The 24,678-nt window shown below is 27.4% G+C and overlaps 1 protein-coding gene across 1 annotated transcript; it reads right to left on the bottom strand.

The window, feature by feature from the left end:
* Window positions 1-373: 373 nt before the first annotated feature.
* On the bottom strand, window positions 374-19,474 carry LOC114124347 (prominin-1-A-like). The gene is made up of 14 exons (XM_027987576.2): window positions 18,349-19,474; window positions 11,954-12,147; window positions 8,934-9,121; window positions 5,155-5,250; window positions 4,881-5,083; window positions 4,677-4,809; window positions 3,643-3,813; window positions 3,466-3,565; window positions 2,593-2,826; window positions 2,278-2,509; window positions 1,816-1,989; window positions 1,602-1,730; window positions 833-991; window positions 374-769 (listed from the first exon to the last, which is right to left on the bottom strand). Exons 1-14 carry the CDS (start codon window positions 19,255-19,257, stop codon window positions 608-610), a joined length of 3,084 nt encoding a protein of 1,027 aa, XP_027843377.2. The 5' UTR covers window positions 19,258-19,474; the 3' UTR covers window positions 374-607.
* Between the last annotated feature and the right edge of the window lie 5,204 nt (window positions 19,475-24,678).

Genomic DNA, 24,678 nt, shown 5'->3' with positions numbered 1-24,678 from the left:
TCACGTAATACTCTATTATATGTATTTAATTGCATGATATCAAGATATAGAGAAATATTAATCATACATTTTGAATTTTTAGATTAAAGGCTGTCGACATATTGCTTAGTGGCACAGCGTGTGCAATAAATTTTATACTAAGCAGTGGCAAGAATAACAAACTCTAGAGCTTATTAAATTATATCTCTCAAATAATTATACTTACAAAGTTTGATAAAATAATTGCACGTCACCTTGTGCACCATGCTGTATTATAAACTTTAGCAACCAAACTCCTTTGTATCATAATGTGCTAGTCAACACAATTTAATTTAACATAATTTATAAAAACAGATGTCATTTGAAAATATAGATAACAATAATCTCGTATATATTTTATATTTATACTATACCTATATTTTATATTTTGGTCACATAAAATATTAAAAAATCTAATCAAAACATATTACAATATTATATTTATTATTATAATTTTACAAAATGTAGGTAATCGTTTTTAAATGTTTTCTATATAGTTTGGTTTGATATCAGCTAATAGATAATTTATTAAATGTTTGCATTATCTAATATAATATTTTTACTTGATGGATGTTTGGCATTTTTAAATTTAACTATTCGTGCACATAAGTTCCATTGCCGGTGGTGGAGGTATGGTATAAAGGGACATAGAAGTTAGTGGAGATTTATGAAATATTTTCAAATTTTTCACAACTGGTATTGTGGCAGTAACCGACATTGCGATAAAAAAACATATAACCCAAAATCCATTCTGAAAATCAAAACGGAATAAAAAATAAATAAGTTTACGTTTTTTAAGTAGTAAAAAACTCACCAAGGCGTCTAAAGATTGCCTGCAAACTAAATCTCTTCCAATTCGATACACATTCCATACGGGTCTGCACGATGCCGTTTCTGTTTTTACGGCTTCAGTTACGTGAACCTTATATTTGTCCAACAATAGTTTCAAATTGTTTATGTATTGAGCCATATTCTAAGATAGTACATTTAAAAAAAAACAAATCATAATTTATTTTAATTTTCAAATCATGTTGAATTTACATTGATAGTGTGTATTATTATTTATTTATTTTTTAAATATATTAAGGTCCTAACTAACTTACCTAATATGTTTTTAGCCTATTTTATCTTAAAATTAATTACAAGTTATAAGGTACATTTTTAAGAGAAAAGAAAAATTAAAATATTGGATGATAGTTTTATACGTTTTTACTTAATTTTTTTAGTGTAAAAAAATGCGTAAATTGTTGTGGTGTTTCTTTCTGACTTTTGATGGCTTGTTGTATTGAGGACGGATAGTTGAGAATTGACGGACGTCTGCATATTTAGTGCAGGTGATTATTATATATCTATTCTATTTTTGGAATTATAATGTACGGGTAGGTAATATATTATTGTTGAATCTTTACTGATAAGTTGTGCGTGTTATGGGTGTATATTATTAAAATATATAAATTATAATAGATAAGTTGTTTACTAATACCCAATTTAAAACTATTTCAATCACTACAACAGTGAGATGTAAATACTAATTTACTCGAACGAATTAATTTAGTGTCTATATGACTATATGATATACCTACCTTTCGCAATATTTGATCAAAATCGGAATTTTCAATTCTAGTATACGCATTTGCCCAAGTCCGGTTTAATGATTCTGATAGTGGTTGCATCTCAACTTCCATTGATGTTAAGTGATAGAGTAATATATTCTGTAAATAAAAGTTATTCAACGATTTTGGATTTGAAGATCATTAAAACAAACGAGTTGTTCAATACACTAGAAATACTTCTCACTTTCTTATGAGTTATTGGGTTCAAAATATTTTCAACTAAATCCGTAATATTTGTCACTACACGTTTCAATGTGTATTTAAAAATATTAGAGGATGTGGCGGTTTGTGTTGATAGTGCTTGGAGTTGATCTCGCAACAATGTCACCCGACCATGATCCAACGATGACTGCAGAATCTATAAAATTAAATACAATTATTGTGGTTGTTGTACGTGAATTATTGGTATGAAATAATATTAAATTTACAAATGAAGTAGTAGAATAATTTTACATTTACTTTGAAAATAACTTAAAACAAAACGAAAAGAAATAATTTTAAAACGAATATTGGAGATTTGATATTAAATAGCATTAAGTAGGAGTATAGATTTCAATGAACTAATTTTTTTATCCGAGTGTTTTAGCATTACAATTTATAATCAAGCACATAAGATAGATTTTAGTTGTGTGTTAATAAATCTTACCAGACTTCGAAACTTTTCAAAGTCCAAGTTTGTTGATTCGGCAATTGGTTTCAATGCATCAGTTGTGGACGGTGGTCTGTTTAAATCCAATTCTACGTAGACCCTTTTGGTTTTGAGACTATCTAGAGCATCCATAAGACCTGGCCATTTGTTGTAATCTGAACTAGCTTCCACATTAAACACTCTATTTAAATGAAATGTAGTGTGCGCTGTATGATTTTCTCTGCACGATCTAAAATAAAGGGGAAAGGGGAATATATAAAAATATGCCAAATTGTTGTTAATATAATATTTGATTCGAATGAAATCAATTACTCGATGACTTCGTTGAATGGGGCTGTGGATGTTTCATTTCCAAAGATGAACCACGAAAAGAATCCACGTTCATTTGTTATAGAAGGACAATCTATTATTTTTGTTACAGTTTCGTACATGGGTTCGTCGTATAATGGTCTACAAATATTGACTTCACCGTTGCTACTTAAAATTAAACCCACTAATGCCGCTGACCAAAGTGCCAAACTGGTCAATCTCATTGCGCTCACGCAGCTAAAAAAGAAATTAATGTACGCCATTGCATAAAATTTAATCACATTATACTAAGATAAAGTGTAAGTGAAAAATATATATTTTTTGGACTTAAATGTTTATTTTTCTAATACTGTTGTTATACGGATTATTATATATTCAGGAAAATAATTTTAAATTTTAATCATTGTAACTTGGTTGACATTTTACTGTTAGTACAGTTCATCATTAATCATTGAACATATATATATATTAGTGCAAGATTTTGAATAAATTATTGGTAGTAATCAATAGTATTAAACTTTAATTAAAGTTGTGTACATTTTCAAGAAAGTCTTGTAGTTAATGTGGTATAAGTTATTTAATTGATTTGTAATTTACATTGTCTTTTATTTTGTCCTGATTTGAGTTTTCTCTTTTTGTACTGTGTATTTAATATATATTTAATATAAAATATTCAAACAGAAGATAATCAATATCATTGAATTTATCATAACTGACACAATATAAAATTATTATTTCGTGTTTAAAACAATATATTTGACTTACGTATGTGCATCGTATAACATGCATTATGTATTGATGTATATTTGATAAAAGCAAACATATCTAATACGATTATTTGTGTTAGATTTAAAGACTAATATTAAGTTATCTTACCCGAAGAAGTAGCATTTTGCCCAAGTCGTGTGCGAACAATAATTTACCACAATACTGCATGCTAATAAAATCCAAACTAAAAGTGCAGCGATTGCTATTCCTATACGGTACTCAAAAAATTCGTGTCAATTATATAGGCGATACATATTATATTATACATAAATATTAATAGCTTACCAATACTGATGGACCACCTATACACTTCTATTTGTTTCAGGTGGATCAAGTAATTGTTAGCTATTTCTTTTATGTCCATTAATTTTGAAATGAGTTTACGGGTATGACTTTCATAAGGATATATTGAAAATTCTAATTGGCGTCTGCGATCCATTAAAGCTTGTTTTATACCTTGATAATGATAATAAAAAAAATTACATATATTGAAATATTATAAATTATAGTAATTTGAGTTTTAGTTTTAATTAGGTACAACAGAACGATTTCAGTGCTTTTTATTCGTTTTCCGATAAATGTTAACAAAGTATTTAAATTATTTATATAAAATATGTTATGTAATATGTATAATATAATATATATATCATACATGTTTTTTTATGTTTAAGACGTAGTTAGTAGATGCTTGTTAATATTAAATTATATATACACACATTTTATATCATATACATATATTTCATAAGAATAATCTGTTTAAAACTTAAGATTTATTATTAAATTGCTACTTATATAATAACGGTTTATAAATTTAAGCAGATATTTAAAGCGATAAAGTAAATAATATACAGACATTTAATATTCAGCACAATTTCAAAATTAAAGTTAAACATAATTTTCTTTCACTTTTATTAAGAATTTGAAAATAAAATACTCCCACTAGGTTAACTAAAAAGTTGACTAGCATATTTAAAATTTATCAATGATTTACTCTACTTAAACATTTAGAGGATATATTAAAGAAAAGTAAGTAATAAAAACATAATGTATTTACATATCCTATTATATCCTCGTATACATTCCAAATAATTTAATTAATATAATTGTTATAAAGGCATTCGTAGTATGAGAGCTATTATAGTTATGATCAATAAACTGGTGAGTAACTGATTATAATAGTTCAGAGGAATTTTTTTTCTTATTTTAGATATTTATTGACTATATACCCAGTTGGGGGAGTTAAAATTAAGCATCTTCATTTTTGAGTCAATGCCCGATAGTTATATAAAAAGTCATGGAGATACGATAATTTTACTTACGCCATCTCTCTTTTTCCGTCTGTTCATATATTGCCTTTGGAATATTTGCACTTTCAGCCGACGTCAACGGAAGACTCGATAGCCCGTCGTTTTCTACTTCCAAAACGCTTGTAACTACATCTATCAAATTATTCTGCGAATAATAAATAATAAACAGTCAGAACTATATTACATAATAATTTCCATAACGTATTATTTACGCACTAAGTAAGTATAATTTTCTGCTTGCAACTTGTTACCGGAGATCATATCACACATGGCAGAAACTTCAAGAGGGCATCGTTCGGGTACCATTTGAAGTTCAATGTTCAAATCGATTATTTTTTTGTTGTATCTAATAATATCTTCCCTGATTAATTCGGCTTGGGAAATTACATTCTTTGCTTTTGGAAATATTTTCTGAAAGTCTAAAATACAAATATTTAAGCATCATTCCTGCAGATTGTCGAATATTGTATGAATAACAGTCAATCACCACCTTGAACTACTTTAGAAACATTAGTCCTGGAACCAAATCTATGACTAGGGCCATAAATGTCATTTTCGATTGGCCCTCCTAATTGTTCTGCTATGTCTAAAAACAAAATAAATAATCAATAAAAAACAAAAAGCAAAACAAACTGTTATTGATTTATACACTTGTATAATAATTAAGTTTATGTTGTGTATAAAATTATGAATTGATTTATATAACTTAATTATTATAAAGCTGTTTAGAAAAAGCCTATTTTTCCTTATCAAGATTTTTTCAAAAAGTAAAGCTCGTAAATAATTACATTCTTAGTTCGTTTTCTTCATGGTCTACTTACGTTGGTTGGTTAAGTACGAACCCTTGTTGTGGAGAAACTACACAATTAAATCAAAAGAACAGTTTGTAGACCACTAAATAATTGCAGGAGGACGCAGATTATAAACAAATTAAATTAACATATAAATATAAGCAGTAGATGAATTTCATGTTTTTGAGTGTTCGCCTCATTAAGTATACGCCAATCGTTAATCTTTTACGCTTTGTATTTTGTTTATGGACTTTGTATTGTTTTATTATACAAACAAATGATTTTTTTCTTAGATACTTTGATACGACATTTTATTTTTAAATTTACTCACTAAAAATATGTATAAGGAAATTTTAGAAAAAAATAGATTCTCTAAATCAGCGAATGTCAACTATTCTATTTCAAAGTATCATCTAATATTAACATAATTTAAATTATTAGCTAGCTTACAATATGAACAGTGAAGTCTTAATATAATATTTTACACTCATAATACTCTAATAATGTTCACTGAGAAAAATTATCCACATTTTATAACTCAAAAATGCATTTTAAAAAATGATAATAATAGTTTTTGTGAAATATGGGTACTGCAGTTATGTTAGATTATGTTAATATAAAAAGTATTTTTATACTTAATGTACAGCATATAATATTGTGTACATAATTTTTATTTAATATTTACTATTATAGCCATATTTATTGATTTATCAAGTACGTAAATAGAATAAAGAGAAGTGATTAATAGAAGACATTTTTAACTTCCTCATCTTGTTAAATCTTTAAATAATTTAAATATTTTAAATCAATAAAATTATTTGATTTCTGTAATACAAATTTGTAGGAAATGAATAACTAATTTAAATAATTCAATATATATATATATACAATATACATATAGGTTAGGTACCTCCAAACTGAAAAATCAATTTATATTATGAATATAATTTGTCGTAATATAATTACGTTGTTTCAACTATAAAGTGTCTGAAAAATTTCATACAATTAAATTAAAATGTCTTATAAAATAATATGTTTGTTACAAAAAATAAAAATCGAAATAAATATACAATTTTTATAGATTACACAATTATAATATATTGTTTTAAAAGTGAAAAAAATATTATGAATAATCGCTAAATCTACAATGATTTTCTAACGTGATATAATATGTGATAGAAATACAGAATACCTACTTGAGAAAAATATTTTCAACTATTATCATCAAACTAAAATATTTTATTTTTATTAATATTATGTAGGTACCTACTATATTTTTTGCATCTTATATTATGATTTTATAATATTTTTTTTTCATTTAAGGTGTAATTAAAAAAATATACTCAAATCAATTTTATGATGGTTCAGTTCATTTTTAATACACTCCTTGAGATTTAATGAGAAATATTCGCAAATATTACCGTATTGATACTATTGTTAATGACTTCAACTAACATGAGTTTTCAGAAAAAGGCGACGAAAATTTCCACATGACCTACTTAATTGAAAGATACATATTATACATATATATATATATATATATATATATTATATATTATACCGTTAACGTCATCTACAAAGTACAAGTGTATTTCAATATCTGTGAAATTATATTTTTTAAGATTATACTTTAATTGCTATCTATTATAATACACAATTTTAATTTTTAAACGAATTTGTTTATTTGTAACTATTGTCTTTTTGTTATATTTAATTAGGTATAATAAATTTATAACGGTTATTACAAATAAGTATTTATATTTTTAATTAAAAATAATCGTTTTCTATTAACGAAATGCAAAGAAGTTTCAATAAATAGCTTATAAAATCAACAAATTAAGTAACCAGGAATTTAAGAGTTGCAGTTTTGTAATTGATCATAAAGAGAAAATGAAAAAAATGGAAGCTACTTGTTAAACATAGCGCGTTTTATTATCAAAGGGTTATAAAACTGAAAAGTCGTAAAATGTATAAATCGAGTGAAAAAACTTACTTTTAATATTGAATCTGTTTAAGATGATAGATTAGAGGGGGAAAGGGATACACAATTGGGACGGGTAATTTAATTTTATTCTCTACAATCATGTATTATATCTTGCAAAATTGTCTGTAGAAATAATTAGAAGCGACGTCAAAGTTCATTCATTCTGCAGATTATCTTTCTAAGTTATTTTTAAAATCTATATTCGAATTTGAAATAACACTGACTGAAGTGAAAATGAATGTCGAGAGCAACAAAAATGATAGCTCAACATAAAATGCAAGCCTAAGTATACAGTAAATTCAGATTATCATATTATTATAAATTTAATATTGTTATTATATTTAAATAAATAAGTATATGGATACAGCTTCATTCAAAAAAACATTTAAAAATAACGAATTTACCTATTTTTATTTAAAATTTTGAATTTTTTGTTTAAATGATTGTTCTGAGCAGGCGTTCTACGATTTTGTGTGAATGTAAATAATTATACTATGTGTAATACTGTAATCTAACTAATAATATTTCTATGTCCAATGATTTATTATAATAATGGATTATATATATCATAGAATGAACTTTATATCTTCTATGTACTGGTATATTAAGTAATTTGGGCGCCGGAACTATACCAATTTATAAATCCGAAATCTGAGCAATAAGTAGCAATTATTATAAAATAAGTTTACTTTGAAACGATTGGATAACGTTTACAATTTCTATAATATCGATTACTTACTATTATTGTTGCCCATTAAAATTTCAATTTCATTTCTGTGATAGAAGATTGGATAATGTAAAAAAAAATTAAATTTGTGAACAAATTTAAAACTGAAATTCAATTCCTAAAAGTAAATTGTTAATTTTTTTTTTAAATTTATCAAAAAATCAATTGGTTGAAGGACCTTATCATAATTAATAATTATTACTGTAAAAGAATCATAATATTGTTTTAAGTAGTTTCAAACTAAATTAATCATCTCAGTAAAAAAGATGAAGTTTATTAATTATAATTAATATTACTTTTATAACTGATTAGATATGTCAACGACATCATAAAATGTATCATAAACAGTCTCTCATTATTAACTCGAATATTTCAAATAATATTTATATAACATTAAAATTTGCTTTTTATTTTCTTAGCTTAGTTGTTTAATGTTTATGACTTCAAAAACTCTATTATGTCTATTATCAACGGAATGTATAATTATTTATCTTTTTAATAAATTAAATAATATGCAATTTATTTTTAATATAAATAATTTTGTCTTATATTTTTTCATATTACTACTATTTTTAATACTTATCACTTTTCAACAAATTTTATTAAGTTAAGATTCGCACAAAGTATTAAGAATAATATTAGTTTTTGACATCTTTTTAATGTACTATTACACTTATAAATTAGGTAGTTTTATTTTTTTCTATACTTATTGAACTGAATCTATAATAATAATTATATTAATACAATAATGGATAATTAAATCATACCATCTAATTTTGAGAAAATCGCATCGGTAGTCGAATCCATTGATCCGACAGTTATGGTCCTAATTTGTTTTTGAGTAATGGAAAACATGTCCACCAAGTCACCGACACCAAACTCTAATAGGTCTCCAACACTTGACACAGCAGATCCCATGGTCTCGTTTGTTACTAACAGTCCGCAAGCACCAGCTCTGAATATGTACATATATTTTAAATTATAATTATTAATATTATGGTATAATTATTGGACATTTTGAGCAAACCAAGGGACATAAATATAATTAAATTGCACCACCCGATTATAGAATAAAAACGAGTGCATTCATATAAAGCCCTCAAAGCAGTTGAACTCATTTCATGTACTTTATAACAGTCGTATCTTTTTTTCGGGCACAAAATATTTACACCATAAATCCGGTTTCCCGTTTAATGTATAGTCTTATAACGCCAAGTATTTAAAAGGTGGAATTCCTGTTTCCAGTAATACACGACATTTACAACACTCGCTGTACGCTATAGTACAGAATATTTTATAGAACGTTTTCCTGTTAGCAGTCAACAAAAATTTTAAACTTAAAATTTGATATTAAGTATAAATATTATGATATTTTATGCAAAGAAATATTTTGTGATAAATATGAAAATAATTCATAAAACACTTCAATTTGAACAGTAGGTACTAAGAAAAAATGGGGATGATATTTACCGCATTTACTAACAATATTGTATAAATGTGAACAAATAATGTTTCTGTGTAATTATATGTTATTAATGTATTAATAAATAGTTAATCCATGTACATAAAAATTATTTTAAATTATTCGGGCCTGTATTAAAAAAGTTTTCTAATGCAGAAATAATACCAAAATGCAATCTTACATCAGTTAAATCAATATTTAAAATTTAAATTCAGTATTTTCAGTGATATTTTAGTTAAAAAATAATTATAAAATTGAAACAAATAAATAAAAAAGATGGTATGAAATAATTTTATGATATTCACTCTGATGAAATTATTTACTATACCTACGTCATATATTATTTTTTTATTTTATTTTAAATTATTATATAAAGAATTGAAAAAAGAAGTAATACTTTTAACCACTAAATTTTAGTACAGTAACTAGTAAGTCATGGCATCATTTTCTTTTGAGACGACTTGACGGGGAGAATTCTTAAGCATATATTTAAGTCATAGTTGACATAACTCTACAAGCAGATTTTAGTGAATTAAAAGTGAGGGAAGTGATACCGACTATATAAACCGGTGGCTATGTCGTTTTCCTAAATATTAAGCAACGGGATTTTCCGTAAATTTCAAAAAGACTTCTGAGAAATTTCTAAAATAGAAATCATGGATAATGCGCACAAACACAGCTCCGCATTCCACGGTGAAATTGTCTGTAAAATGCTCTTATATTTCAAACGGGTTCTTGAATGACATATTTTTTCTTTCGAGGAACGGCGATCACATTAAGTCAAAATTATTTTCGTGTTACCAAAAAAAAAAAAAAAAATAGTTATCCATATTACACTATTATAATATAATATTATTATCACAATATTAACATACTAAAGTTTTTCTCTGTGTTCGAGTATACACACTAATATCTCTGTGCACAGCTGTAATCACCGTAAATTATGCACAGCAATCGCGGGGGCTTTAAATAAGTAATTATTTTACATCTAAATTATGATATAGAAGTGTGGTGGTAATACCTACCGCAGAGACGAATCATTTACTCGAAATAGTGGGTTAACAACACACAGCATATATAGGTAGATGATAGTCTATAGATAACTATAATACTGAAGATAATAGGTATTCATAAATATTTTATGAAAACTTGATTTATTATTTTAAAAATCTATGAGGCATATACGTTGGTAGTGCTTAAATTTTATTATGTGTATAGTAAGTAATCGATTTACCAAACAATTTATTTTTCAGGAAAGAAAACAAAAGAATTGATTTGCATAATGAGAAATAATTTTTTTGTGAATAAAACGTGCTCGTTGAATGTCATTGACCAATATTGGCTACACTACAACACTACTAACATCGTTTACAAAATTAATGAAATGGTGCGCATCTTGACGTTATAAAGAGAACGATTTATTACAGACAGATAGAAACCAGTGTCATATGGGTACGCATGTTTTTAAGTTGTCACGTCTTATAGACTACCTATCCTAAAGAATTTTTATTGGATTAAATTTAAATCTTTCTCTTGCCGATTTTTAAATGTCCTCGTATTTGATTTTGGCAAAAAAGGTTTTCAATAGGTATTACAACGTTCAAAAGTCCGCCCAATAAACTTAAATAAAAGTTGAACGTTAATGTATATTACAATCAGTTTTATTAATTGACATTTTCTAGTAAACATTAAACAATTATTTTACTCACATACTATAATCATATAGACTACTATTCCGATTATCAACTGTTGTTGGTAATAAGTGAAGTAATTATTTTATAGTGTCATAATATGACTAGTGACTAATCCATTTTTTTTTTTTATTAAATGACAACAAAGTAATTATTAAGTTTATTTTTTAGTAATGAATATGATTGTTAACGTCTCTTATAATATATTCTATCATTTATCTTGATATAGGTTTTATTAAACAATTTAAAACTTACTATGTATTTTTAATGAAAAAAGAAAAATTCAATACCAATTACCAATATTGTTTGTGGTTTTTTCAAATAACTTGGAAAGTATTGCGAACGTTTATAAGTGGCCTTTCTAAAGTACCATCTGTGTACGGTTTTAAAATCTGTAGAGGGATCGTAATTTCGAGTTCTTTCATTTTAAAGTTGTGACCGAAAAATACAAAACTAAAAAATAAATATATATATACACTTGATAGTTTACTTTGTTCCATAATAGCAATAATTACCCATACTTATTGACAAACGAACATTAATTGACACAAACAAACATTAATTATCACAAACAAACATAAAATGTCACAAACAAAAATTATCCGTTCGTTTTGTTTACGGGTGACGTACTCACCCTAACATAAGTAGAAGCATTTGAATGGCAATGACTAGCACACCCTTTTTGCAACCCGACTCCCAGCCAGTGTCTCCTAACCACTTAGCCTCTTTGTACCGCCTTTGCCAATAAACGCCGTATCTTGCTAGTATCAAACCGCACAATATCATTAAGGCGCAGACCACAGCCAGTGGCCATTCGTACGGTAATATCTAGAAAATGTCATAAAATATCATTATTAATACTTGAAAATTTGAATAACTACTTTCGAGAACAAATTATCGATCTGTTTTAATCGTAATGTGTATTTTAATATAATGTCATGAAACCATAAAATAGATGTAGGTATACTCGATTGACATATACGAGCTCAACCGACCATGAAAACAGGAATCGATAATTTTTAAAACTGTCATCAGTAGAAACATATACTAAAAAGTAACAGTATTCTTTACATACACCTATTACGACACGTTTACTGTACATACATTATAATCATTTTCGTCGGCCACGGAGCTGTTTATAATAGGTACTAGGTTTGAGGAGTACTAAATAATATTGATAAATAAAATAATAGTAAATAATTACAAAATTATAGATTATATACATATATTAGATGTTCTAACTACTGAGCCAAGCTATCGTATTGAATATAGTATAATGTCAAGCTACTTGTATTTTTATGGGTTCCAGTTCAGATTTATACAACTTTTTAATGTATTTGTGAATTGTGATTTAAAAATATAATAATTTTGGGCTTTGTTTATTAGTTTTAAACATTCAAATAATAATATAAGCTTCACGTAATCTTAATTTTAATATGATATCACATTATTATAAAATGTGTTTTTTTGCTAGATATCTATACATATATATTAATTTAATTATTTTAGTAACTACCACCAAGAATATTTAAAACTTAAAAAGTAAATTATTCCTTATTCTAAATTAAGTTAGTTAAATTTTTAAACTTAAATTATTATACCTGCAAAAGTTTTGATTTTAATAGATTCACCAGGGAATACTTTTTTCGTACTAAAAGATCTTTTAATTTTTTTTTTAAATAACCCTCAAAAAGTTAGCTCAGATTTTTAATAGCAATAATCATTAATCATTATACCTTTTATTATTATATTTTAATGTAAACGCCTTTTATTTTAATCTAAATATTTACATGTATAACATTTCAATAGTTTAATTTTAACAAATTTCCAACTTAATCATTTATATGTTCAGTATATCAATTACTTATTGAACTAACTTTAAACTTAATCTATAAAAAATAATAGCAATAGCAAACAATAAATATTGTTAACAATACAACAGTGAATTCATACAATAATTTCAGTGCACAATTTTATTATTGTCTTCAAATATTGGATAAGTTGAGTATCATTTTTACTAATATTAACTAAATAAAGATTTACACAAAACTATTTATTTAAACTATTTAAATAATACGGTTTACAAATGAGACGAGATATTTGAAATGTATTGGATTTCGAATCATTTCTTCATTTCTTCTACAGCATATCAAACAAATATATTATGATACCTCCATTATTTCTCTACGTTGAATCTATAAATTTAAATCTTTTTAAATTTGTTTACACTTATCTTCGTATGCGATTATAACATATATTTTAATATTAGGGTAACTATTATATTGATAATTACTAGTTTATTAAAATATTTTTTTTTTAATCGATTTATTTTTCATAGGAAATTTTATAAGTGAACATCATATTAAATAATTCTCAAAAGACATTAATCCTTAACAAATAAACGTTAAAATATTTTAATAATTTCCATGTTATATAACATGGTTTATAGATATGTGAACTAAAGCTTATATTTGTTTAAAGGTACCTATTCATCATTTCATCATATTCATAAATTGGTAAAAAAAAAGTTTTGCCGTTTATGATATTTCAGATAGTACCTAATAATAATTATTTCTGATGATTCATGTTTATAAAAATTCTTAACCCCAGAAATAGCATCATTCAGTTAAAATGTCTTACCCTGGACTCATAACATTTTTTAAAGTACTGTTAATACTAATAACTATAATAAGGCTGAGATTGGTTTTTTTAGGGTTTCGTGACTAAGTGTGTAAATTTGATTTTAGTTTTAGAAAGCAAAACTTAAATTGCTCAAAGTTTTTAAAACTGCTAACTATAATTCCGTGACCGAAAATAAAATCACCAAGGTTGCTTTCAAATCACAGCTTTGGCTTGTATCGCTACTTGTCAATTCAAACTTCGGCGTTATAGTAGGTAATTTCATTTCAAATTACCATCGGGAAGTGTGTTTGTAAAACCAATTTATTTATTTTTAAATTCTAAAGACCATCAGATCGTGTCACGCTAAAACGTAGGTTTAAGCTTGGAAGTTTTTTAACGCTTCTAATATTAAATTCTTTTGGATTTCACTAACTATAGACGTTGTTAAAATATATTGACAGCAAGCAAGAGTTCAACTATGGACAACATTGATTATTATTCTTCATACTTCTATTATATCTTGGTTCCTACAATCTTAATCAAAAGAATCTTTTGAGGTGGAAAACTTACAAATGCATAGCAAGGAACACAATGTTTTAATTAATTTATGCGTAGGTACGCATCTATAAATACGGCATCAAGAGTATTACGCATGGTTGTAATTATCTGCTATCAATGGCATAATTATTTATGGTTGATAATGTACAGGGAGGGGGAGTATCGGCGTCGCCGATTTTTGTGATATAAAAATATTTTAAACTTATGATTATAAACTTAAAAAGTATCGATGTTTGTTATTTAAACATAATATATATATTTTAAATAAATTATACTAATTAGAAATCAAATTATAAGTTTATTGTAATATCCACATCACGGCATATAAATCATGATACAGGCATTTGAATTTGAAATATATACATAATACATATATTAGATCATGATAATATTATAAACTAATACATTTATCGTTATGATTTGTATAGTTGTGACTTGTGTTTTATGTATTTTTTTAAATTTAAATTTATATTTATTTATTTAATGCAATCTAGAAATCATAGCTGGTTCCAATAATTTGTATTAATTCAAGACTCAGCGAAGTTTATATAGGAAAACTATAGGAACAGTAGTCATTAGTATACGCTGTCCATATAATACACATTTTTTCAAAGTAAGATGTAAAATACCACATACAATTGAAGTAGCAAAATATGCCACTGTTTGCGATAGTATTTAATGTAGAAAAAAATAAACCATTGTTTTATAATAATTAATTATTAATGTAAATGATCAATGTATTGATTTATATTTTCTTAAAATATATGTATTCATTATAAGTGTTTTTGGTTTTCAACTGTTTTGAGACGCAATCAATTGTCATAACTTTTGCTCTTATTATTAGTTCTTTTTAGGTCGTAGTTTCGAATCATTAACATTTTTAATATCGCATTGTTATTCCTTTTAATGATATTCAAGAAGGGACGGCAATATAATGTACACAATTATTTTTACAATAGTTTATTATCCCTTTTGAGACAAAAAAAAAAAAAAAATTCTTTAAAAGCATAGATTCTATTCTGCGATTTGGTTATGGCTAAAATAAATTACTGTTTGTGTTGTCGGTAATATTTCGCATAATAAATGCAGACTATTGGTCAGGTTATTTATCATATAAAGTATATCAAACAAATCCACGTCTTTAGTAAAAACAAATTTTTCGTATAATATAACAAACGACGGTTTATACCCTCAACGATTTATTACCTTTGCCCTTATTATTATTAGAACTAAATGGCTGAATACTGCCCGATTGTACATCGGCGTTCCTCAAGTTTAAAATAATGGTAAGAGATTTTAAAAGTGTATACCAACTACAACTGGGTAACTTTAAATAATAGATGATCTATTGGGAATAATGGTGAATAATGAAGACTGTTGAAATACTTTGCAATCGTTTGATATAATATAAAGTTGATTTGAATTTTAGAATAACTATACTAATTAATTCAATTGTACTTCTTTTAATCTCAAATAAACATCCAAAATGCTGAAAATATATTATTTTACCTGATGATTTGACTTTAATATAATATTGTTATACAAAATTAATTAGTTAAATAAATGTACAGTTGCCATTGAACTATTATTTTAATAATTATAAATAACCAACTAAATGAAAGCCATAAAAAATATTAATTGTAATAATAAAATACCTAACAGATAACTTATATTTTCAAAAATAAATAATTATTATTAGAAAACTATTTTAATGTATGACCAATAATTTATTATTGTAGGTTCATAATGTGAAAATATTTTGCTATTCGTATAAACTTATTTTATGAGTAAAGTATAATTTCAATTAGTAAAATAAATATTTATTCAGAAAATAATTATATACCTATTATCTATAGATTATACAGTTAATTTAATTGGGTAGGTTTATTAAATGTATCACTATGTACAAAATTTGCATCGATTTTTATGGTACCTGCCTTTGTAGACACCTATTTATCGAAAAATATGATACTAAGTATAGAGCACGATGCTTTTATGAACTACAACATTTTATCACGTTTTCCTCGATTAACAGTCGTATATGAGGTCGTAAAAATGACACCAACGTTTTATACTCGTAGTTGATATAGTGAAATAAACAAAATATATTATGGGTACGTATATAATGTATTATGGTTCCAAAAGTTCGATAACATCTAAAAACATTTAAATACAAGTTTCGATCTAAAACGAAAGTAGTAATAGTTAGGTATATAATAATGAAAATAGTATAAGTCTGATAGATTGAGATGTTACTGAACATTATTTTTTTGCATAATTTTCTACTAAATTTTTCCAAATACCTCGGTAATAGAGGTTTTATAGCTACCACTTTCAGTGTCACCACGTTTGAGGGTTTATATTGTAATATATATATATGTATGTGTGTATAAAAATGCAATTCCTTTTCAGTCACACGTTTTTTTTTTTTTTTTATGTTTTCGTGGTTATGTTTTCGCAGCACAAAGGTGTTTATTATAGTGTGCAATTTTATACGCGTAGTAATGTAAGATGCAAATACGGAGTGGTACAGATTGCTCTGTTCAAACTTCACCCATTCGTATATGACTCAGATGACGGATATACAATGTAATTCAATTAATTGTCTTTGCTCATTATTTTGAAAAGTTTCAACTTAAACAAACTGTATTTTCTTCGTTACCATTTTTTTAAAACGTTTTTTACTTATTTATATTATGACAACAAAAATTTTGAATTTCCATCGTTTAAACTTTAATTTTTTATTACTCATTAACTCTTCATCCAAAATTTGAACTTTATAACAATTATTACGATTACTCTGAAAAATTATATTTGTTCCCGACTATGAATTTCAAAATTTCTATATTATCTTTTTTTATTTTGAAAAGTTATCACTTACAACATGGTAACGATTTAAAACTGTAAAAAAATTTTATTTATATATATAAAAAAATGTTATTTTGCAATAAAATTACATTATGTCAAAATTATATTTTCAAAAAACTAAAACTACGAAACTAATGAGTGTAGATACTTAAATGGATTCCCTTGTATACATTCTTGTATGCTATATATGTGCGATCAATTTTAAACTATATAGTATACTGTATAGTGCTAAGCTTAGAGGAGTACTACTCAGATTAAAAACATATTCCATTGTGGTTTTCTGTCGTGTATTGTACAAAAAGTTCGCGTATATGATGCACTTGAACTTTCGGTTCTGCTTTTCTGGACCACAGTATAATATAATATATATTGCATATTACATACAATATATAGTATAAAATATACACATATAAAATCGTCTTAATATCTTTTAAGCCATTGTTGCTGTATATACAATAAGAGACACATAATAAAAAAAGTTATTATTGACACACAAATTCAAACGAATATAAATATATATATACTATATCATAATATGACGTATATACACTACAACGAGATCGAAATAATAAGTCGATTTCAAATTTCAATAGGTACACATTATATAATCGAGAAAAAAAGAGGAAAAAAATGACAGTGCCATCAGTTCTCTGACATAATTAATATATGTGTATGTGTGTACGTGTAGGATGGGAACTTTTACAGTCGTATTTAATTTTTTTTGCGATTTTAAAGGATTGCTTGAAAATTTACTATAAAATATATACAAATGTAGTTTATTATTTAATTGGAGTAATATCATCTCCCATCTAAAGAGTTTTGATCCTAATTTTATTGCGTCTATAATCTATATGCCTGCGATCACCAAGCTATCCCATAATTTACACCCCTAATTAATCACTATCTTCTTCACTTAACATAATTTATAGGCACTATAACAATAACATATTATAATAATCGTAAATGCGTTATTTTCGTTACTTTTTTCGCAACGACGTCCCATTCGTACGGGTTGCTAAAGAGGTCAAGAATGAGTTCAGCGGGCACGCTGTGCCACATGATCAAGTCTTCGGCCACGCCAATGAACCGGAGCCCGACATCGCCGACCACGATCCCGACTCTGAACAGGCCGATCGCGGTCGCGGTCCCGGAACCTGCGCCGCCGTTGGACTGCGACGTCTGTTGGTCTAGCTTGACATTCTCGCCGTACTTGGCACTGGGGAACGTCGCGATCTGTTTGAGGGCTACTGGTCCAGCAGACGCATTCGGTGACGAAGAGGATCGCCTCTGCACGGTGGTCCGGCTGGCGTACGTAAAATCCACCATTCCCGGTTTCCGGACGGCGAACAAGAACTCGGTAATGTGGGCGGCCGACGAACTACGGTTTTCGGTAGGCGATAGCGATGAAATCCGGTTTTCCGTAGATAACGACGACGACAAAGTCGTGGGGTTTTCGGAAGACGATAGTGCCAACGACAAAACCGTCGATTTGTCGGTAGGCGGTGACGGCGACCAAGAAATCGTGTTTTCGATTGTCGGCGGTAAAGACGACAAAGACGTAAGGTTATCGGTAAGCGACGACCAAGATGTCTGGTTTTCGGTAGGCGGCTGTAAAAATGACAAAGACGCCGGTTTTTCGGAAGGCGGTGACGATGACGACGACGACGACAAAAATGTCGGGTTTTTGGTAGGTGGTGACAAAGACGTCTTGCCAATGTCTTCGGTAGTAAGGCGTGCTGTTCCGGTGGTGGGAGCTACCGCGGGTCGCGAATCGCACAGATGCGTAACGTTCACGGTAACCATCGCGGCGGTCGTGACGGTCGTCATCGTCGTCAGTAAGCACGACGTCGCCCAGAAGATGTACGGCAAAAGCGACGGAGGCCGATTCATCGTGACTCACAATATTATATAATTATGGGTACGACGTCTAATATCGAACGATATATATAGTCCTATACAGAAGTATAATATATAATGCCTACCTAAGAATTTATTACCGCTTACACGTACGTACAGTATACGACATAATAATAATATATAGAATATAGATAGATATCGGACATAGACGCACACACGCAGTTGTGCCAAGCCGGAAACGACTGGCCACCGTGCCGGATTATTACGTCGGCCGATGCCCACCCGAGTTTTTAAAAGGTTTCCCTTGTACGCGGGGATCAACGGACCGCATAACTACGGCGGAAAACCTGCACCGTCCTCCACCACCGGTGTACCCTCTCGTATATAGTTCGACCCCGCGCGACCGTACGCCACTGACATTTCTATACACTCGGTCGAGACCTCCTTACGCGCTATACAGAGCGATTCACCAATTGTATCCACTCTTTATTTTCTTCTTCGGTATAATGTAATTATATTTTAAAACCTGAATTTTTAAAATTGTTACGCATACTTTTAAGTATAAGACCATATTTTTAAATTTTCGAGATTTGATAAGCTACTTAATGAGTAGTATCCTGTGGAGATACAAACTTTTGTTTTTTAAACAACAGCCCCTCCCCCTATATACCATGAACTATTTAGCAGACAATTTTTCTGATATTAATAACGTTTCAAAATCAAAACTCAAATGAGTATAGTTTTTAAACCATTTTACTTTGTGTACCGAGGATAAAATAGGTTCACGATAATGAGTTTGGAATCAATGGGGGGTATTTGAAAATGTTAGTAATTAACATCAATTTATCTACATTTATTATTTTAAAAAATGGTCAAAGTACCTATAACAATTACTTGATTCAACATTTGATATACTTTTATAAAACCATTTCTTCTGCATTATTATTTTAGCGTAAGTATTTAAAAAAGAAACACTAAAAAACTAATTGTTTGAATTTTGAATTAGAACATCAAAATTTCAAAAAAATTATAGCAGTATAAAAAAGGGAGTAGTCCTCGATTAAAAACAGAAGTTTGGATCACTAGAAAACATTCTATAAGCAGTGTAAAAAATCTCAAGAATTTTAAAATTGGGTCTTAGAGTAAATCAAAAAAATTCATTATTGTATGATAAAAGGGATGATCATGCTTGGTAAATCACTCTGTACACACATACACATACACGCGTTGCAGGGCTCAACAGTATTCATGTATATATATATCGGTATTCTCAATAAGCCATAATAATATAAAGTATGCCGAACACAAAATGTTTAGTAATTTTATATCTATAACCACGGTTCTATATATATGTGACTCGACTACCCATCCGATTTCTCGACATTACGGTAAGTGACGCGCTAAGCAAGACTCGTTATTCTTACTCATCTGCCGATTTCTCTCACTCCGTAAGTATGGCGCATATATGACGGTATAAACGGTGATTTGTTGACATATTACTATTGTTGTATTAATAAATAATTAATATAGGTAATAGTATTTTATATTATCATAGTGATAAATGCGCCGGTTCGCCCTTGTTAATAAAATAATATGCACACATGTTATGCACGAGATAAGCTTTTACCCCAAAATTACTGATGTTTGATATTAGTGTATGCTTGCTGCAGTTTTATTCCCGAAAACAACAAATTGCAAGTGTTTTTCCCTGAAGACAAACAGTAAAATAAACAATAACGAATACTGACAATATCGAGAAATTATTGTGTTTTCATTTTACACACTGCGGGCGAGTATATATATTTAACGGATTATGCAAATAAAAGTGAAACGCATAACATTCGAGGCCTGCTACACTATGGGCAACATAATCGAATCTTTGAAAATATCAAAATTTACATAAATCGGATGGGTGCTACCGTTTTGAAACCACCAAGCCACCACATGCACATTAAACAGTATCTTGTTTTCTCTGTTCACTGTACTATTCAAATTTTAAACATGTTTTGACTTGTCAAACATTTTTTTTAACTTAGTCAAATAAACCTTTTTAATTATACAAAATTTGATAATGAAATGTGTTGCAGTATTTAAATTCAGTTTGTCTGCGGTTTCGATTTTGCACACTGTGAAATTTACAATTACATTTAGTTTTGTTCTACAAAATGTATAATGTATATTGTATATAGGTAATGAAATACATTATAATTATTAATATCACACACGGTTATCTACTAGCTAATAGTGGTTAATATACGACTACGGTTGATTAGGATTAAGTAAGTTGTATCATTGTTAGTGAAGTGGTCTGACGTCCGAGGGCTGTTGTTTCTATTATAACTTTTTTTTTAATGAATAATTAATATACAAGTTCCTAGCAGGCTGGGAATGTAAAGCAACAGACGATAATTTAAAAACAATTTTTTTTTTTTGTTTTTATTATTATAAATTACCTATACGTAGTAGGTACCTAAATAACCTGTGTGATAACATCCGAGTTTTCAATAGAAAATATCAAAAATTATAAAATAACATTTATACCATTATACTATACAGAAATATGGTTTATACATTGACCCAAAATATACACGGTCGACGGTCGTAGTCACACGCTTAGCAAAAAAGAAAGACAATGAAAACTGGAAGTATACTATAGAGATAATAACGCGAGACGACCTAGTACGATAATATTATTTGTGCAGTGCATATAAAGCATACCAACATAAATGTCAAACAGGAAGTATTATATTCCCATTGACCATAAACACCGTGTAAGTTAAAAAATTATTACGGGCATTTATTCTACAAAACTAACATTACATTCGTATAACCTAAACCGTTAAGCCAAGTCAAGTGGTGCTTGGTAAGCTTTATGAAAAAAAAAAATAGATTTGTACATATTTCGAACTACCTAATGAGAATATGAATAATATAATATATTTTTATTAAGATGAAAAAAGTGCTATTTGAAGCTTTCATGAATACGAAGTAAAAAAGAATATAATATGTAAAGATACTAATAAAAAATATCGTCTAGGCAGTATACGAAACCCTTTTGGTCCGTATAATAATCATTTTTCAAATATAATCGACTGGGGTGTACTTATTATACATATATTAGGCACGAACTTGGGTGATATAAATCTTTACCAAATCCTAATACATATTATAACATAATACCTTAGTTTATTTTATTTGACATGTTTCGTTTTTACATATTATTATAAGTATTTTTAATTTTTAGGTTTCAAAATATTAACTAGGTATATCCATTGAATACAGATTTTAGAAGGTAAAATACCCATATCCTATTTATTAGAGTGTTCAATTCTACAACGTAAAATGATCCGTTACCATTCACCAACATTTTGTCATATATTATATTTTAGATACTTATAGGTGCCGTTCTCAAACGATATTTTACTTAATAAACCAGTAGAAGATTAATTATTTTTTAACTATTTACACCAATTATCCATGAGTACCCTTAATAATATGCTATTAAAACGAAATATTAACTATAATATGTGCACATGTAATTTACCAATAATATTTCATTAATTATTTTATTTTATTTCAAGACTAAAATAGTAAATGTTTTGTAATTATTATTTTCAATTTAATTTTTTTTAGCAAATTATAAAGAGTATTACAAATTTATACAATAATAAAAATATAATATTTAAGGTGGTTCACTGTAGTGTGAATGTACTCGTACATTAAGGTAAGTACTTACATTTTTTTTTTTTTATTTTTTTTTTACTAATATTCTTTAAAATGTATTCTATATTTATATCATTTTTTAAATTTACATAAAAAAGTAATAATAATGATTTGTATCAAATTAATTTCTCCATTATTGAATTTAACCGTCGATAAATTTATACCAGTCTAGATATTTTATTAAAGATAGATTTCAATAAAATTGAGTATAGGAATATTTAATGATTTAATTTGAGAAGAATTAATTTATATTTTACAAGAGAATGTTAAAGTGCTTACAGGTTTTTTTAAAACCAAATGGTTATTTAGTATCTATAGTACAATTTAATATACCTTACATAGTAATGGAAAACTTTATAACTGATTTAGAAACTTTATCAAGGAAGCAAGTAAATGTTCATTTTTCCTTAAAAGAAATCTTTTACAAACTTGTTTCCAATAAAATGAATCGCAGACATTGTGTCGTAAAAGTTTATAGAATACAGTAACTACGCATAAAATTGAATAAATGTTGGTAGGTGTACCTACAGTGTATATACCGTTTACCTAGTATGCCTATGGCCTATCCTATTCAACTTGTTAAGAGCCTGTTAAATATCTCAAAAAGTTATTGACAACTGACAAATTTGATATATTTCAATTATTTATTTAATTTTTGATTGCTTATTTGTATTATAAGTTAAAAATTAAATTTAATATTATAAAAAACACACATAAACAAATTCTTATATTTTTTATAATATTATAACAAGCATTTATTTCGTTCGAATTAAAAAATTAATTTAACGGTACATATCTATTATATTTTAAAAACAAATTCATATCAATGAAAAAAATTTATTTTTGTAGTTTTTAATTAAAAAATAACGAGAAAATGAGAAAAAAATTAAAAATATTGTTACGATTAGTTGGACACATATACATATTTTGTTTTTGAGTTGAGGTCAACTGTACTAAAGCACACGACTACAACTTTAATAACTGCAGCCTTACGATGATGCTAAATTATTCGAATTTCGGATTAAAATTTGATCACTGAGGCGTTTCTCAACGATTTTTGACCCAACTGCCCAAGTCTAAAACATAACCATGGGAATACAATTTGCTTATATGAGTATACTTTGCACGCACAAAGAATGTGATGTTTACATAATTATATAACGTAAATACAGAACGTATATAGGATAACGGTACGCTTTAATAATTTTCTTAAATTACTGAACATTGACATGCTATAACCTGTACACTAATCGGTAGACACCAAGTAATAGGTAGAAGCACATATTAACTGACATATGGTTATAAATTAATTAAGTTTCCCCAGGACCTATTGATACGAATTGATTACATTTTCATTGAATTACAACAAGCTTAAGCTAAATACCATAACGGAACTCATGTAATGATTTCGCCATTTCAATGTAATTTAAGTCAAAAGTTTCTTAACATATCAGTATATACATTACGGTGGCTCTATAGCCTATACATAGATTGTTATATTCGTCGAAAGCTTAATGATTTCGTTTCATAGTTGTACACGGAAATTTTTATTTTTTCGAGATATGGGTACACATTAATGCAATAATATAGGAGAAGTACATTTATTTTTGTAGTATGTTGCTACATTGCTACCTCATCTACACTATAGTTTAATAAAAATTTAGTGCCCCTACTTTTAAGGTTATTAATAAAAAATAAACGATTGAATTACTTTTTTGTTACTTTAAAAAG

This window comes from Aphis gossypii, chromosome 2 (genome assembly GCF_020184175.1).
Source record: "Aphis gossypii isolate Hap1 chromosome 2, ASM2018417v2, whole genome shotgun sequence".
Lineage (NCBI taxonomy): Eukaryota > Metazoa > Arthropoda > Insecta > Hemiptera > Aphididae > Aphis > Aphis gossypii.
This window is presented reverse-complemented; position numbering and strand designations above follow the sequence as displayed.